General features: G+C 49.5%; 2 protein-coding genes across 7 annotated transcripts in view; one reads left to right on the top strand and one right to left on the bottom strand.

Moving 5' to 3' along the window:
* Positions 1-11,232, top strand: part of Fbxw4 (F-box and WD repeat domain containing 4) — an 89,916-nt gene extending 78,684 nt beyond the window's left edge. The window contains exons 7-9 of the mRNA XM_026407883.2: positions 9,447-9,587; positions 10,128-10,269; positions 10,485-11,232. Coding sequence (XP_026263668.1) covers positions 9,447-9,587; positions 10,128-10,269; positions 10,485-10,604 — 403 coding nt within the window. The 3' untranslated portion in view covers positions 10,605-11,232. The remainder of the gene's footprint in view (positions 1-9,446; positions 9,588-10,127; positions 10,270-10,484) is intronic.
* Positions 604-17,952, bottom strand: part of Dpcd (deleted in primary ciliary dyskinesia homolog (mouse)) — a 33,543-nt gene continuing 16,194 nt past the window's right edge. The window contains exons 5-8 of one of the 6 annotated variants that reach the window (XM_026407885.2): positions 12,662-12,764; positions 12,234-12,293; positions 973-1,128; positions 604-786 (exon numbers count right to left, since the gene is read on the bottom strand). In XM_026407885.2, the coding sequence (XP_026263670.2) occupies positions 979-1,128; positions 12,234-12,293; positions 12,662-12,764 (313 nt within the window). In that variant the 3' untranslated portion in view covers positions 604-786; positions 973-978. Of the gene's footprint in view, positions 1,129-4,057; positions 4,222-12,004; positions 12,294-12,661; positions 12,765-17,952 lie in introns of those variants that run through there. The other 5 variants (XM_026407887.2, XR_013343643.1, XM_026407884.2 and 2 more) reach the window with 5 other exon arrangements.

Below are 17,952 nucleotides of genomic sequence, written 5' to 3'. Positions count from 1 at the left end.
TTATTGATTATACCTTTAAGTCTAAAGACTTTTCAGTTAGCCCTGAATTTTTTTTCCCCCACAATTTTTATTGGTACATTATGGTTGTACATAATGGTGGGATTTGTTGCTACACATTCTTACATGCACACAGTGTAACAATAATTTGGCCAATATCATTCCCAGTATTTCCCTTTTCCCTTCCCTCCTCTCTCCTCCTGGTCCCTTTCCTGTACTCTACTGATCTTCTTTCAGTTTTCATGAAATTTCATGAAATCTCCTTTTCCTTTTTCCTCTCTAGCTTCCACATATGAGATAAAACACATGACCCTATTTATTTCACTTAACCAAATATTCTCAATTCCATCCATTTTCCTTTAAATGACATAATTTCATTTTCTTTTTTTTTTTAAGAGAGAGAGAGAGAGAGAAAGAGAGAGAGAGAGAGAGAGAAAGAGAGAATATTATTTATTTTTTAGTTTTCGGCGGACACAACATCTTTGTTTGTATGTGGTGCTGAGGATCGAACCCGGGCCGCACGCATGCCAGGCGAGCGCGCTACCGCTTGAGCCACATCCCCAGCCCTCCCCAGCCCTCCCCAGCCCAATTTCATTTTTTTTTTTTTATCCATTCATTAGTTGATAGACACCGAGGCTGGCTATGTAGCTTTAACCCTGAATTTTAAATGCCAAAATTTACAGTAGCAGTGAAGGTGTGTTTCTTGCCAGTCTCCTCCTCTGGTTGATCTAGTTTTGTCTTCTCCTTTTCTCTCCACTTCCCTAGGGAAGTGTTCATAAGGTCTTCTTTCTGAAAAGTCCATTCTGTTATTAATCTTTCCAAAAGTTTTTTTGTAATACAAAATATTTTAATTAAAAATGGTTTTTCCTATAACATCCTCTTCTAATAGTCATCCAAGAACAGGGATGGAAAACTGAGTACATCCCCAAACAGAACACTGCATCTCCAGGTTGCCCTGGGTGTTAGGATGCTTACCCCTCATTAAGGCCATTTGCTTCCTAGAGCTGTGATCCTAGACAAGCAGCAGCTGAATCTCTCCCTTGTAGGATAGGCTGTAGATGTCTGAATTGGTTCTGCTCTTCCAGGGTCCTCTTTTTCGGAAGAAAAAAAATCTAGGTTCTTCAGGTTTTCCTTTTGGACACAGTAGAACAATTAGCCATAGTATTATAAGTAACAAAGACCTAATTTAAAATGGCTCAAGCAATAGTGGAATTATTATGATCTTAGATGACAAGGAGCAGAAGTTGGGTGGTTGGGTGGTTCCAGGGTTGATGAGTTCAGTAGTTTGAGACCACAAAGGACAATATTTCTACTATGCTGCCCTGGTCACAGTGGCTTTTGCCCCTGCTTTCAGATTTGTTTAGAGCAGCTGCACTAACTCATAAGGCAACACTCAAAGGGAAGACGGAAAGAAGACACATCCCTGCCTGGGCCCCTTTTTACGATGAAGAAGCTTTTGCTAGGACCCCCTGAGCAGACTTCTCACATTTAGTAGCCAAAATTGTGTTCCAGTGCTCACTATAAACCACAACCACACCCTGGCAAGGGGAAGAGCCAGCTTCCCCTACACCCTGGCAACACAAGGGAGGAGGGCAGGTGTGACTCAGAGTCATTGTGTGGTGAATAAGAACAAGTCTGAGGAATAGCTGGAATAGTGTGGGGATCACACTGGCTCTAGGACCGCTTTTATCCCTCTGAGTACTGAGCAGACCAGATGTGGTTGGTGAGTGCAGGTGCTATCACCTCCCTCATTTTAGATCTACTTTTGTTTGTGTAGCCAATGGTCATGTTGTACCATTACCAGCCTAGCTAAAACTTGGGTCTCAGACCTCTGAGATGTTGGCATCCTGCAGCCTGTGAAACTTGTTCCCATGAGTTTACTACTGAGCTCTTGCCACTCCTGGTCCTTCTTGCTTCTAAAAGGAGCTGAGCTAGGAGGAGCCCTCCCTAGTGGGAAGAAGCACGCCAGGACCAGGCCATGGGCCTGGAAGCTGTGAGGAGCTCTGTAGGGAGCTTTGCTGTGTGGCCAGAGCTGTTTTCCAGAACTACTCTACTAGGTCTGTGATCTTGAGCTGCTCTGGGCTTCAGTTTCCACAGTGGGAACTTTAAAAAATGGGAAATAATTATCCCTACCTAACAGAACGAATATGAACAAAGTTATTGTAAAAAAGTGCCCCACCTCAGGGACACTCAACCAGTGCAAGCTCTGTCCTCCTTCCCGCCTCCTCCCCACCCACAGCTGTTTCCACACTAGTACCCTGGAGTTTGTGGAGGCCTAGCTTTTTAATCCTCAAAATACTGTGACATTGTGACCAGTGGAAGAGAAAAGAAAACTGCTGACCTTGTGGCACAAAAAGAAAGCTCTTTCCAGGAAGGCTGTGGGTCACAGATGAGCACTTCTGTCAAAAGCCAGCTTCATTTAGTCATGTCACTGAGTTTTTAGGCTTAGCATCATCACTTGCCTGTGTGTAGGATGGCATACAACTGGGCAGTGCGAGCTGGGTATACCACCATGGCCCAGCATCATCTTGAAGATTGGCTTGTCTTTGAGCTGCCTGGTTACCTTGAGGGGGACTTATGGTCAGGATGGAGTTCTAAAGCACCAACTCTTCGAATGTCATTCTCCTTAGACCTCACCAGCCACAAACACTGGGTCATTACTGCATCCAGAATGAACCCAAATGAAAATGGGCACAAGATAGCTGCAGCCTTGATTCTTACTGGAGTCAGATAAGATTCAGCCACTCCATCCCCTGGCTGGCCTGTAGGTCCTGCATGTGGCATGACTCCCCTGGGCATCACTTGACACTGCCTTCTCTCCAGTCCCCAAGACTCTCCTTCTCACCTCTGGGAGGAACTGGGACTTGTATAAACATCTTTCCTATCCTCAGTGGGGGTTGAGGGAGTGAGGAGAGATGCCCTGGTGCAGGTGCCTACTTTCCGTGGGAGGAAATGGATGGACAGGATGACTCTCCAGAGCTGTGTTTCCCAGAGAAGCCCAAGCAGATAATAAAGCCATGTAGAAAATAGGATTAAGGTAATGACCAGGCAGGACCCAGTTTGATCTTTCAATAACACCAAAGCCTGACTGACAGGCGACCTGCAAGGTGGAGCAGCATTGCCTGCAGTACTCGGGTGGTGGTGTGCTGCTCTGGCTGGATTTTTTGCTTTTAACCTGTCACCACTGAAACCTGAGTAGCTCCTGGATTTTCTTTCATGTGTGTGCTGTGACTTGAGTGGAGGGGGCATCCTGCAGGGGCAGTTGTACTCTGAGCATCTAGGCTGCCCTCAGGATGGTGGGGGCTGGGACACCTTTTAAGGGGCAGGCATCCTGTATTCCCATCTGTGGAACCATAGCTCACACCTGTGCATCTCTCAGGTACCCATCCTCGGGCAGCCTACACACTGAGTGACTGGAGACTCCTTTCAGTGTCCTCCTAGCTCCCCTGGCCCTTTATTCCATCAAAACCTCTAGGGACTATTTTCCACATGGACTAAGCAGGGTGGGGTGGAGGAGCACACAGTCATTGTGTAGGTGGCAAGAGGCCTGGCTGTCCCCCTTTCCCTTTCTAAAGCTGAGCTCTATGGAGTAGGGCCTGAGGACAAGGAATTTCTAACCTGTCTAGGTAAGAAAAATGAAGTCCTTTACCCAACCTTGAGATGCTGCTGGAGGTTCCTGTTTTTGATGGTCAATGGTCTTCAAGACTAGTTTTCAACCCTTAATTGCCAGTAACTCCTACACCTCCATCTTGGTAGACTCTGGTGACAGCCAACCACTGAAATAGCCCCAGCTTGGCCCTGTGGTCCTGTCAGACCCTATGCCAAAGTTCCTTGAGGCCTGGTGGTCTGTTTGCATTTCACCAGGGCCCTTGAGTAGGCCCTAGGGAAGGTGCTAGGTGTTGATTGTGTGGGTACACTTGTCAGTGGCTAGAAGGTCTGTGTGGGTCTGATGAGCCAGGCATCCCTTGCCCCCTGTTGACTTGCTTTTGCTGTGGGTTTACATTTTTTGTCAAGGGGCATTTGAACTGGATCTAGCATTGGTGCTGACAGCAGGACATACCTCCTTGCCTGTGGGCAGGTGAGCTTCAAGATGAAGAGGCTTGGGCTGGGATTATGGCTCATCGGTAGAGTGCTCCCCTAGCATGGGCAGGACCCTGGTTCGATCCTCAGCACCACATTAAAAAAATAAATAAATAAAAGGCATTGTGTTGTGTCCATCTACACCTAAAAAATAAATATTAAAAAAAAAAGATGAAGAGGCTTGTGATTCCAGATCTGAAGGGTATCACAGTGGGGCCAGCTACAGCCCTAAGTCATTCTGAGGACTATGAAGTAGGGCAAGGGGGTTTTGGTACTTGGCTACTTCAGAGCATTGAGTCCTCATCTGGATACCATTGCCATGTATGTAGCATCCTCTTGCACATCCCCTGTGTCTTGCTTCTCTTTGGGCCAGGGCCATCCTGTTTCCCATTATGCTTTCGTTTCCATCTCAAAGCCCCTAAATCTCTTCCTTCTCAATAAGGGTAGGGGCAGAATAGGCTTTCCACCCATTCTAACAGGTACTCTTTATTTCCTGGATGAGCCTTTGCTCAAGCCGACTCCATGAACACTCCACATAAGGAAACCTGCTCAGATGTCAGTTTGAACAGTGCCCCATCATGAAGCCCTGTTTGAGCTGACCTATACCTGGAATTTATGCCCTTTTCCACTGTTCAACTTGTTAGCACACTCATAAGGCCATCAGGTTGTTCACAGGTATGGCCTGACCAACTGCCTCTCTGAGCTGGGAACCCATCTTGATCTTCCTGCACGGGCACAGGACATTAATATGGGGCATCTGATGGCATTTGGAATGGCAAGGAGCACCTTGTTAAAGGTGGCAATGGGCAGGCTGGCTGCTCTTGAGGGTACCATCTATGCATATACCACCCAGGTGTGACTTTGTCTTTGCCCCTGGCCCTATGCCCCTCCCTGTGCAGGGACCTGGCCTTCAGTCAGGCTGATTACTGGAATTGCCCTTCTTTTAAGTACCTGCCTTCTCCTTTGAAAGTATTACTGACAGCTTTTTTCATTCTTTTTTTTCTTTACCTCTTTAAGGAACCCTGTAATTTCTTTTTCTCTCCCCCCTTTCCTTTTTCTTTCTTGTCTCCTCTGTCTCCCTAAACTCTTTGAAATTGGCTCTCTGCCTGCTGACACCAAACTGATACTTTGCGTTTCACTTCTCCTTATCCCTTTATGGCAACAGATGTTGAAATTTTGTATCCTTTTATCTGCCCGGCTGTCCCTTCCTGTAATTACGATCCCCTTGTTAGCAGTACAAAGTGGGCTGCCGGGCTGCCTGGCCTTTGAGCCATTGTGTCTGAACATGTGTGTGTGGTGGGTACTGGGGTGTGTGCACACACACATACATGCATGTGAGAAGCTATGTGCTTGGAAGGGCCCTTTCTCACCTGAAGGGACTGGGGCCAATGAAATTTCCCCAGTTTCCACTCCTTCACTGTAATGTTTGGGATGTTTCTTTGATTCTGTCACTTATCCCACTGGAGGACTAGCCTCGGGGTACCTGGGATGTGGACAGTCCTGCAAAGCATAGGTGAGACTTGCAGGTGGCCCTGGGTGTGTGTGTCTGTTGGGGCAAAGTTCTTGGGCAGCTGAACAGAGGACATTGAGGGCACTGAGACAGGGTAGGCACATTCCCTAGGGGAAGTACGATGGCTAGAGCATGCACTCCAGAGAGTACATACTTGACTTGGCTGTTTACTAGGCGTGCAACCTCTAAGCCTTAGTTTGCTTATCAATAAAATGGGTTAAGCCACCTAATAGGTCTGGTTAAAGGGTCACATGAGCTGGTCTGTGTGAGGCACTCCATAATACAGGACACACATGAGAATTCACCTGAGCTGTTGTGTGGTAGCTACTCTGCTCCTAGGTAACCTGCACAGCTATTAGACCTTCAGGCCATTTGTCCTCTGGAGAACGAGATGTAAGAAGGTAAACTGTCACCCTCCGTCCACTCTCACCAAAATCTATTGCTGCATTTAAGGGTAGCACATGCCAAAGAGATGTCCTTATATGCAAACAGAAGTGGGAATGAGCACCAGAGGGAGTGCCATCAGGAACACAGTATGCTAAACGTGGCTGGAAAACGGTATTCCATGTGGGCTGGGAGATGGAGCCAGCACTGATTGGGAGTGCTCTGGCATGGGAGGTCTGTGGCAGGTGCATGGCTGGGGTAGGCGTGTACAGGCTGGGATAAGAGTGAAACAGAGCATTGGATTCTAACGTGGCACTCAGGGTCTCTCCCAGATGGATCATCCAGGTGTTCAGGGATAATACCTACCTGTAGTTAGCTGTCCCCACAAAGATAGTGATGGATGCCAGTGTTTTAAATTTCCCTCCTCCCTGACTGTTAACAGTTCCTCTCTCCTACCTTCATGTGCAACAAGACCACTAGGGCAGGGTGAGTTAGGCCAGGAGGACTTGAATTTCTTTTAAGAAACCACTCAAGGTTGTGACCATATTCTGCTTTTCCCTGCCCAGGTACTGGGGGCTCCCAGGAGAAGCAACACACAGCCCAGGCCAGGGCAATGGGTCTCCTTCAGGCTACCCCTCCCCAGCCTGTCTCATTCATCAGGCTCACGCAGGCAGGCGGCCCCATCTGTCTTTATCTTTCCCTGGGTTGAGAGAGAATTGCTGGAATAAGGCTCAGGGAGGCTGGGGTGTGGAGGCCCCCCAGCCCTCAGTGGCTCCTGGAGGTTCAGGCTTTGTCCAGAGTTGGAAGGGAATGGACTTTTTGTCTGGCCCTCTATAGTGACAGACTGGGCCCCTGCTCCTGTCTTGGCCCAGGACTCTGAGGGGGAGCCCTGTTCCCACACAAGTGTGTGACAGCCAAGGCTCTGCACCCCCCAGCCCCCCACAGTGAGAGGCTGAGAAGCATTCTTAACATTCTTTACAGAGAAAAGGGGTGAAATGTCTGAATTTGGGGGTCACCACGTTATACAAATTGCAATCTAATCGTTTTTACAAGAACACACTTGTAGTAAGAAAAGGAGCCCAGGAGGAGGGGTGAGGAGACAGACAGCTTGTTTTGTCCCCCTCCCCCCAAAGTTTGGGGCTATTGTCAGGCCAGTCTCTCTCTCCACCAAAGCAGTTGAGCTAGAGTTTTCTAGTTAAATTGGGCTTGGGGTGGGGGCCACAAAGGGCCCATGGTGCCATTTCTGTTTGTTTTCCCAAATCAAAGCCCCAGCAGGGCTCCAATGGTACTGCTGGGCTGCTATTTGAAGAGACCGGGCCATTTCCCAGAGCCTGGTGTGTCAGTTTATGCTCTGAACTTAACCTCACAGGCACTGCACAACAGAGCCTTGAGGGTCTCGAGTCCAGAGGCAAAAGAAATTGTATCTTTTTATTGGCCCATTTAAAGTGTGTGTGGCCATTTCAGAGAATCAAGAGAACACAGCAGCGCCTGGCCACACCAGGCCAGGCTAACAGATGAGGGGTTCAAGGGACTTGTCCCAGCCCCTAGGGGCTGGTACTTACTGGGCTCTTGGTTCTCCCCCAAAGGATTAGGAGCCCCTGGCCTATTCTGTATTTATTAGTGGCAGCTCTGATGCTGAGGCAGGGCCCAGGTTGGCAGCCCAGTCAGGATGTTCCCCTTTGCACTGCTGACCCTGCCTAGCCCTGTAGGTGCCTGGCTCTCCTCCCCTCTGAACCCCAGGACTAGGGTGGGCAGGCAGCGCCGTGCTGGGCTCCACTCTGCTCGTTCTCTGCCTTTCATCTTCTATTTCAAACAGACAAACGTGAAATTACTTCTACAGATTAAAGGGGAGAGCGCCTCAGTCATTCCTTATGGCCTCACTAATGGAGGGGGCAGGGCCCCCAAATCTGGAAGTAGAGAGAATTGTGGAGTACACAGCCTTCACCTGGTGTGCACAATGTATGTGTGTGCCTGCGAGAAGGAAAGAGCAAAACCCCTACTCCCCACCCACAATAGATTGCCCTGCCTAGTGTGATATGGCTGGGAAGGCAGGGCTTCTCTGGGAGCAAGGTCAGTGACCTCTAGGGGATTGGGCAACCCTTCTACCTGCTCCCTTTCAGAGCCCCCAACAGACAGGCCTGTTTTCTCCCCAGCCTAGCACAGGGCCACTAAGAACTTCCTTCTGGAGGAGGCTGGGCCAGGGGGATGGACTTGGGGCCTAAACCTACCCTGGACAGCAGCAGTGCTTCTTGCTGGGGGTTCACAGGAAAAGGCTGGGTGGTAGAATGGAACCCCCCAGCTTCCTTCAATGCCTTCAGCCTTTAGAGAAGACAGAGGCTCATTTGGGGAGTGGGAGGTTTAAGGGTCAGCAGCCTAAGTAAAGAGGGAGGCCTGGGGCAGAATCTGTCTTTGGACATATGGCTGGCAGCCTTGCCTTATCTGCCTCAAGCTCTTTGCTGAACACTGCCCGGGGCCATGAAGTCATCCCTACACCAGGCCTGGGCCTTTTACCTGAGTGCCCCTGTGGAGAGTCCATGACCCTGTTTTTCCTGTCATGCCAGGAAGGAGGGTCCAACATCTTATAGGTAAAGGAAGTGGAGGTATTGGGCCCAGAGGGTGCCGCCTTCTTCATTCCCCCAACATTCTGCAGAAACTCAATACTTCTACCCATCCCCTAGCCACAGGGATTAGCGGGTGCACTTGATGTTGAAGGGTAGTTGCTAGGGCCAGGAGGCCCCCCTACATGGTTGCTAGGGGTCTGGCATGGGGCGAGGGGTCTGCCCACTACCGCGGTCACGGAGGGAATTACACAGTCACAAAGAAATTGTTCTTCTCAGTAATCTGCTCCTGGCCACCGGGTGGGGTGAGGGTGGGGGAGCAGGCTGGAGCCCAGCAGGCTGGGGGCTGTGATCACAGAGGCGTGCTAGCCCCAGGCTGGGGGCCAGAGGGCCGGGAACACCGGGGACCAGCATGCTAAGCTGCTTTCTCAGCGATTTCTCTCCTCGGACACAAAGGTGTTTACTTATTTTAACATCTCCTGGGACTCCCCTTCTCCCTTTGTGTGGTCTTTATCCCCAACGAGGTTTGAGCCCCAGATTACAGGCAGGAATTAAGGCATTGGTCTCAGGCAGCTCAGAACTGCATGACCTGCAGGATCAAGGAGTATAAAGTAACCAAGTGTGTGCACGTGAGGGGGGCCGACCCCTTCGGCAAGGCCATTCACTGCCCTGAGAAGGAGCTGCCGGGTGGTGGGTGGGCAGTGCAGGTGTGGCTGCAGAGCTGCTGTGTCCATCCCATTGAGGCTTCAGCTGGGGGCTGAGATGCTGGGGGAGGGGTGGGCACTGGTGCTGTTGGGAGTTTCCTAGCTGAGGAGGGCGGGCCGTACATCCCAGGGGCCTGATGCCAGCTGCAGGAGGAAAGAATGTGCACAGCCAAGGTGGGGCAGCCTCTTACCCTCTGTCCTTCCTCTCCCCAGTGGGCAGCTCATGACACACCTGGGCAGTGACTTTCCACCAGGGGCTGGGGTGCTAGATGTCATGTATGAGTCCCCTTCCACACTGCTGTCCTGTGGCTACGACACCTATGTTCGTTACTGGGACCTCCGCACTAGTGTCCGGTGAGTGTGCTAGCATGGGAGGGAGGATAGTGGTGGGGGCCTGATGCCCATCCCAGTCTTCCCTTCAGTCCTGGGTCAGCCCACGGGACAAGAACAGAGAATCCATGTCAGGAGCTGGGAAGGAAGGGGCCAGTAAGGTCACATCAAGCTTAGACTCTCTACTCTGGTCCCTGTGGCCTGGGAAACTGTGGCCAACAAGCCCTGATAAGGACAGGCATTTCTCAGAGCCTCCCCAGCTATCAGGTATGGTACTGTCCCTCAGTATTCTGCCCCAGCCTTTAAGTAAGGCCTTTATTCTCCCCATCACAGGTTCTATGACATGTATCCATACCATGTGAAAACACAAATGAGGGTGTTTGCTCTATGGTTAGGGCTTGGAGAGTGTCCTTTAAAGAGGATGCCTTCTCCTACTTATGTTTGATCAGTTAAGAATCTCTCCTCCAGTCCAGCGTGGCTCTGTAACCCCTACCCCACAGCTCTTCTAGGAACCTGAGGGAGCTAGGTCGGGCACTGAACCCCACATCTCCTCTTCCTGGACAGAAAATGTGTCATGGAGTGGGAAGAACCCCATGACAGCACCCTGTACTGCTTGCAGACAGATGGCAACCACTTGCTGGCCACAGGGTCCTCCTACTATGGTGTTGTGCGGCTATGGGACCGGCGTCAGAGGGCCTGCCTGCACGTAAGTATCCTGCCCACCTCATGCCTCTGGGATGCAGGACTCATTATGGGCCACATCTGGTAGTGGGTGATAGGGCCAAGGACATGCCTAGGCGAGGGCTGGAGGAAGCCTAAATGGCACATGTCCCTGTTTCACCAGGCTTGAAACTCTAGATTGGGGAAATCCCCATTTCCCACTTGGAAAGTTCTTACCTCTTCATGTGACCTCCCTTCTAGGCCTTCCCGCTGACATCTACCCCACTCAGCAGTCCCGTGTACTGCCTACGGTTCACCACCAAGCATCTCTATGCTGCACTGTCCTACAACCTCCACGTCCTGGACTTTCAAAACCCATGACAGGCCACCCTGCCTGCCGGCCAGGGGAGTCAGCTACTCAGGGACCTCTTTTGCTTGGAGGGTGCAGTGATACCTCCTCCCACCACCCCTACTGTGCTCCTAGACTTGTTGCCACAGTGTTCAGGTGTCTGAAGCTAGAGGCCATGGCTCCTGGGGTACCAGGGCTCACCTAAGGATACAGCCCCTTCCAGAACCAGTGGAGGCACAGGACCTGCTGCTCTGGGAGAATGCAACTAAACCTGTGGCCTTGCACCCATCTTACCAGAGCAAGGACCTAGCCTGGAAAGGCCAATCCTGCCACCATGTCTTCATAGGGCCATGGCAGCCACAGAGTGAGGTGAGACACTCTAGCCTTCGCAGCTGGCCCCTTTCTGCCCTTCCCTGGAAGGAGAGGTGAGGCTGCCAGTGCTCCTGCTGGCACCAACCAATCCTCAGACTCCACCTTTGACCAACCTCTTAGGGCTGTGAGCTCATTCCTAGGACAATGTGACCTAGTTTTGCTTTGAAGCCAAGAAAGGACAAAGGGAACCTAGCAGTTTTGAGTGAGTTCTGAGCTAGCCCTACCTCAGGCCAGCTGTGGAGATATGCTATTCTTTTCATTTTTGTAAAAATAAAGCTTGATTGTTCACAGACCTTGTTCTTCACTGATGAGGCTGTTCTAAGAGGTCGAGACCAGCTTGGTGGCGCTTCATTCTTTATGCCAAAGAACAAAGGTGTCTTCTTCCTAAAGAACTCCCACCGACCACCTGCCCTTCTAGCCTCAAGGGAGGACTGTGGAAGGGCTTTAGGATGCTGGGGCATAAAGCTGTTGTCACCCTTCTTTCACCCTACCTCAACACACAGCAACACTGTGACCCTTATTTTGGCTTTTCACCCACAATATCATAACATCCTATGCTCTATTTTCAAGGTTTCTGCATTTTAAAAACTTCCCCCTTGCCTACATCTACCTTAGGGACCTACCTTAGGAAGTTTCTTCTAAACTACTAAGCTACTATTTTGTTGTGATGGAACTGAGGATTGAACCCAGAGGTGTTCTAGTTACATCCCCACCACTTTTTGAGACAGGGTCTGTTGTCCAGGTTGGCCACAAACTTATGATACTCCTGTCTCGGCTTCCCAGGTAGCTGAGATTGCAGGCATATGCCACTGGGCTCTGCTCTTCTGGGCCACTCCTACAAACCAAGCTAGAACAGGGGCCTACCAGCCCAGATTCCCTCTGAGTTTATGAAGACAGGTTGGGGAGACATCCTGCCCTACTGAAGTCACGGGCTCTTAAGCTCTTCTCCTTTTAGGTTCCCAGGATAGAGAAGGGAATGCCACACCAGCTCCCTCTGTAGGGAGAGCAATGGGGCCCAGAGGCAGGCAGCCTACAGAGGTGGACAAAACAACAGTCCATCTGCAATAACTCAGAATGACTTTACTCAGGAAACAAGACCATGAACAGGAGTTTGGCATAACACCTGGACCAGTTCCTATAGACTGTAGGTAGCTCCAAGGAGAGAGGAGGTTGCCTCATGCCAGAAAGGCCCAAGCCTGGAAGTCAGATAGCATCCTCCATGCCAGAAGAACAAGGCTGGGAACCAGCTACTGGGTCTTACAGTCCCCATCACTGTGGGCCGTCTTTACCTTCTTTAGCTCCTTTTGTAGCTCTGACTCAGCCACCATGATTTCCTTTGGCTTCTGATACTGTGGACAGATCCAGGAAGAGGACTTAATTCAGTTAACTATCTCCCTCCTTCCATACCCACACTTGGGCCCCTCTGTGCCCTTACTGTATATATAAGGAACTTGAGATGTACGGGGGTCAAATTATTTACTCAGGTCATGTGGCTGGGTAGGAGCAGACCTTAAGCCAGAACCAAAGTTCTGAGGTTTCTGCCACTTTCTTCATCACCCTTTGCCCTCTTCTAGTTGTGAACTGTGTGACCCTCCTCTCCCCGGGCTGAAATGGAGACACCCAATCCCTAGCAGGGACTCCTAGGGAATAGGAAATGAGCAGGGAAAGAGGAACCTCTCCCCAAATATAGTGGCCAAGAAGTCTGGGTAAATCTTACAGAGATTATCAGGGTGCAGTTGGCATGAGCAAAGCTCAGCAAGGAATCATCCAGAGGTAGCTGGTATCTGTCTAGGTCAGGAATGGAGAACTTCTTGTAGTACCTGTAGGGACACCAAGAGGCCATTGGGGCACCTAGCAAGGCAACCCCAACAGTTGGGCACTAGGCTTCTCTATAGTTCTCACCCACTTTCCACAAAGCTGGAAGGGAGGAAGGATTCTTACCAGTTAGAATGGCATGATTTTTGAGCTCACTGGCACTGGAAAGAAAAGTATGCCCCACCTTATGTCCAATCCAAAGAAAGAAGACCAGAACTAGTCATAATTCCATGATTAGACCAAGGGCCTGTATGACTCATGTTGCAGAATCAAGACTCCCAAGACAGGGCTGGGGATGTGGCTCAAGCGGTAGTGCGCTCGCCTGGCATGCGTGCGGCCCGGGTTCGATCCTCAGCACCACATACCAACAAAGATGTTGTGTCCGCCGAAAACTAAAAAATAAATATTAAAAATTCTCTCTCTCTCTCTCTCCCCTTCTCTCTCTCTTGCTCTCTTTAAAAAAAAAAAAAAAAAAAAAAAAGACTCCCAAGACAGGTAGAAGCCTCCTGGAACACACACACAGCTCACGCAGCTTGGGACTCCTCTGCACCCCAAGCCTCATAGGCACACCAGAAAATGGGACACATGTCCTACAATGGACAATAAGGACATCTAAGGCCATCCCCCAAAGCTGGGGCCCACAGTTGCCATTTACATGGTATTTCCACTGAAGACCCCAGATACCTTTTCCTCTTTGGGGGTCTTTCAAGGCCTTGTTAGCCTGACACTACTTGTTAAGTCAGAGAAGTGTGTTCACAAGGAAGAAGCTCGCTGGGATGACAAACCATCTCCAGTTCTGGACTTTCCACCTTGCTGGCCTTGAGACCCCACCCCTCCATTTTCACACCATACATGGTGCCTGTTATCTGCTAATGATCCCTTTTAGTTTAAAAAGAAGGAAAGAAAATCAAGCCTGTAATGTGTATGACTGAACTTCAGGGAATTTGCCCCCTTCGCTAAAGAAGAAACCCCGCTCAAAGATGAAACAGCATGCTGCTTTTCCAGCTAGTTGTCAGTGGAGTCAGGGTTAGAGGAAAGTTCCTTGTGCCTGTTCCAATGCTTATTATGCCAGAGAATGAAGAAAGGCCATCTCATCTCTAATAGGTCTATTTGGCATTTCCTTGGTGGAAATGTGGCCTGGGCCCTGGCCAGGGGCTGCCAGACCTGTCAGCTGGGCAAAGCACCACTCTGCTGCAGAGGCTGTGTGGGCTGGGAAGGGAAACACCTCAGGCAGGTACAAACAAACTCAAGTGAGGGGCCTGCAAAAGACGGGTTTTTAATACTTCAGAGGGGCCTGGTCCTTGTGGTGACAGCTACCCTGAGTCCACTTCAAAAGCCCTGATGCCCTGGGGACTCAGTTGACATCAATGCAGCACTTCTGCCCCGTCCTCCCTGCCCAAATCCCTCAGTTTAGCAAGGCTCCAGGGCCCCTCCTCCCAGGTTCCCCACTCCCCACCAAGGTGCGAGGACCCATGGCAGGAAAAGAATGTTTACTTAAAGGCTGACAGTTCAAAAGGAGTGGGGGTTGGGGGATCCTAATGGCACCACAAGTTGCTTTCTTTTCCAAAGCTCTGCCCCAGGGAAAGGCGATCCATCTGCCTGCAACCAGCGAAGGAATGCTCTCCACATCCTCTTCCCAGCTGAGGGCTCTTCCTGGGGCCCTTGGTCTGGCCAGCAAAGGTGGCAGACACTGATAATAGGGGGGAGTCAAAGGTTAAACAGCAGAGATTAGGTGAACACAAAGGCTTGTTAGGAAGTGTTAACATCTTCCCTGCAAATATACACAAAAAACCAAACCAGTGCTCCCCCCCCCCTTCCCCAGGCTAGGCCAGTGGGAAGGAAAATGAATCCTGAAGCTTGGTCCCCACAGCAACATCAGAATCAGAGGGAAATTGAGGTGCATAGTTTGTCCCCATTCCTTGTCCTACTCCTACTATAAGGCTAGATGGCTGGGCACAGACCCTGAGGCTCAGCTTTGTCTTACAGTAATGGATTTAATTTATTGGTGAGGTTAAACAACTTCTCCCAGGAGGCTCCTGTCAGCCAGTGCTGGAGGGAATAGGGATATCTGCTTTCTTTCCTCGGGGCCAGCTGGCACCCTCCTATCTCTGTTCCCCCAGGCTTGGGGTTTGCCAGGACAGGGACTGCACTTGACTTTCTCATTAGAACCTGGATAAGAGAGGGACCCACTGTGCTTCTGGAAAAATCAGAATGCTCAGCCTCAGACAGCTGCAGACATGCAGCACACATTTACTGGACATCAACTGTGTCCTAGGCCTTGAGCTGTGAGCTGGTGATTTAAGGACAAAGAATAAACAGGTTTACCTGTGTAGACCTTGCTTGTTAATGCTAAAAGCTAAAGATATTTATAGCAGGGCAATTCCCCAGCATCCTGGCATGCCCCACTTTCTCCATCCCTACCTCCACCACTGTTCTCAGTAGCAACCAGGCAATGAACAACTTATTTTCCTTCCTTCCTCCTACCCTGCACCCCCCCCCCTTGGGATGAACCCAGGGTGTTGCACATGCGCTCTACCTCAATCCGTACCCCTAGTCCTGAAATGGTATGTAGCTTTGGTTTTAAACACATTTAATCCTCAAAACAGCCCTCTAAAGATCTGGACACAGTGGTGATTGCCCTCAATCTCAGCAACTCAGGAGGCCTGAGGCAAGTAAGTTCCAGGCCAACCTGGGCAATTTAGTAAGACCCTGACTTAAAATTTCAAAAAGGGCTGGGGATATAGCTCAGAAGAACACTTCTGGGTTCAAACCCCAGTACAAAAAACCAACAAAACCCTCTCAGGTTGGTTATTTCTATATCATCTTTTATAGAAACTGAGCACAGCAAAGTTAGGTATGTTGCTCAAGTCACAACGCCCTTATTATAAGGGCATTCCCCCAATCTCCTAACCCCTCCATCTCCACATTCTCATCAAATAATAGATCACCTGGTCTAGATTCCCTACATTTGTCCAAGGATGGGGCAGATACTGGGTGGAAAGGCAGGGGTGTTTAGTAACAGGTTCTCTATCCCCAGATTCAAGTACCCTGCACGTTTCCTGGGTACTCTCTCCAACAAATTAGGGTTCATCCTTTCTGAATGTCAAAATTTAGATGAAACAGTAGGCTTGCAGTAGGTCTTCTAGCTCTGTTTTATGACCCTGGGCAGGGCACTTAACTTCTGGGCCTCAGTTTCTCGCTCTAAATTCCTTCCTAAAATCAAGGAGCTACACTAGATGAACTTTAAGTCATTGTCAAAGGGCCCAAAATGGACTAACTCTGAACCTCTCTTTTCCTTGTGCCAAATGGACAACTCCTTCATTTTGGTTATTTCAGAAATGGCCTACTGCCTCCATCTCACTACTGTATTCCCTCCCCAATTTCCAGCCCTTTCTCACCCCATTCTCCCTTGAATTGAATAGGGGGGGCACAAGAGGTTGGGCCTTCAGCGAGAGAAAGCCCTTGGAGGAGGGCTATGTGGACAGTCTCATGGGCCCCACACACCTCTTGGCAGAAGTATCCAGAGAAGCCTTCAGTCATTCCCTCCCAGCAGCAGGAAATCTTCCTAAAACCCAAGGCTTTGGGAAAACTGAAGCCACGCCTAGCATCTCTTGTTGGAAAGTCATAATGCATGTGCACATACATGCTGGCAGGACCCTCAGAGTCCTAATGAATTAAAGCCTGTTGAATCCAGACTGACCTAAACTTATCTGGCCATAAGATCCTTTTCTTCTATAATACATGATGCTTATTAACACCTGCCATGGTGATCACTGATGTCCAATAAGCCAAGCTCTCTTCAGATTAGTTTCCAAAGAATTGTTCAGAACTTGCTTCAGGCCAGCAATTGTACTGGGTTCTCATATGTATCTGATATCATCAAATTCCCCCAAACAATCTGTGAGGCAGGTATAAGCATGTTCCTATGATTCAGAAGGAACCCTTGCCCAAATGCTACAGTAAGAGATAAGACTTAAGCCAATATCTTCCTACTCTAGTACCCTGGCTCATGCCACTTACAACTGCCAGCTTCTAGGATGAAGCCAGAAATCTTCTTTCTACACAAACATTCTTATCAAGACCAGATGATACACACAGGGGTCCTAGAAAAGCACTTTCTTCTCTGCCTGACTTATGCCTCATTAGTACCTGAGGCCAAGGACACAGTACACTAGAATCAATTCTCTAAAGCAAAGTGGCCAACCCAGTTCTTCAGAGACCAGGCAGATATGGACAAAGCAATTCTTGTCTGGCTTTGGTCAGGAATCACATTCTAGAATATGAGAATGGGGTAGGCACAGAATCTCCATGTGAAGATACGTTGACTCAGAGAAGAATGCCACTGTGTGGTAGAGACTGCAGAAGCCTGGGCACCAAATGATGGTGCTAGTTCTCCTTTTGGCAAGGAAGAGAGAGTTTGTATATGGCTGACCATACACTTACATTTACATAATTATTAATATATAACATTAGGATAAAAATATGCATCCTGCCTATCTCTGGATGACATGAAGACCAGAAAACAAATTTTTAAAGTGTCCTGAAGACATTAACAGTGCTCAGAGGAATAGTGTTAAGTTTTGTTTAATGAGTGGGAATACAAGTATATGACACATTACCACAGGTAGAGAGTGAAAATTCCACCAGACTCAGGAAAGATCTAGTTAAGAGTTCAGGGAGCCTTCCAGCTACCTCTTAACAGAGGATCTGTAGAGGGGTGGGGCTGAGCCAGGATGAGACCCTGGACCAAAGTCTCCATGTTGGCTCTGAAGTGGGCACCAAAATGCTCCTCTCTCCTTTGTGGGAACCCCATCTTCCCTGGCACCACTCTAATCATACCTGGCCTCCCCCAGTGCTTCAAAAATGACTTCCTCTCCTTGGGCACTGAATGGGTCTCTAGCCATGGAGCTCCTGGCCAATAGCGCCATCTATGGCTGGATGCACGCAGGAGATGGGGCCCAAAGGATCTACCAGCAGATGAATTTTTGGTGAGCTAGCTAGCCTGTCTACTCTCACTCTTGTAATCACATTTCTGCATGATATCTGTATTCGACAGTGACCTCTGGGGGACAAAAAGGAGGCAGCAGCCAGCTCCACAAAGTGCTAAGCTGCAGATTCAAGTGCTATCAGAAGCACTTTTGTTCCCAGTTTGGACCCAGGGCCTCTTACGCCAGGGAATGCTTGCTGAAGTAC

Source organism: Urocitellus parryii, chromosome 5 (assembly GCF_045843805.1).
Source record: "Urocitellus parryii isolate mUroPar1 chromosome 5, mUroPar1.hap1, whole genome shotgun sequence".
Taxonomy (NCBI): domain Eukaryota; kingdom Metazoa; phylum Chordata; class Mammalia; order Rodentia; family Sciuridae; genus Urocitellus; species Urocitellus parryii.
The sequence above is the reverse complement of the archived record's forward strand: the minus strand, read 5'-3'. Positions and strand labels throughout refer to the sequence as shown.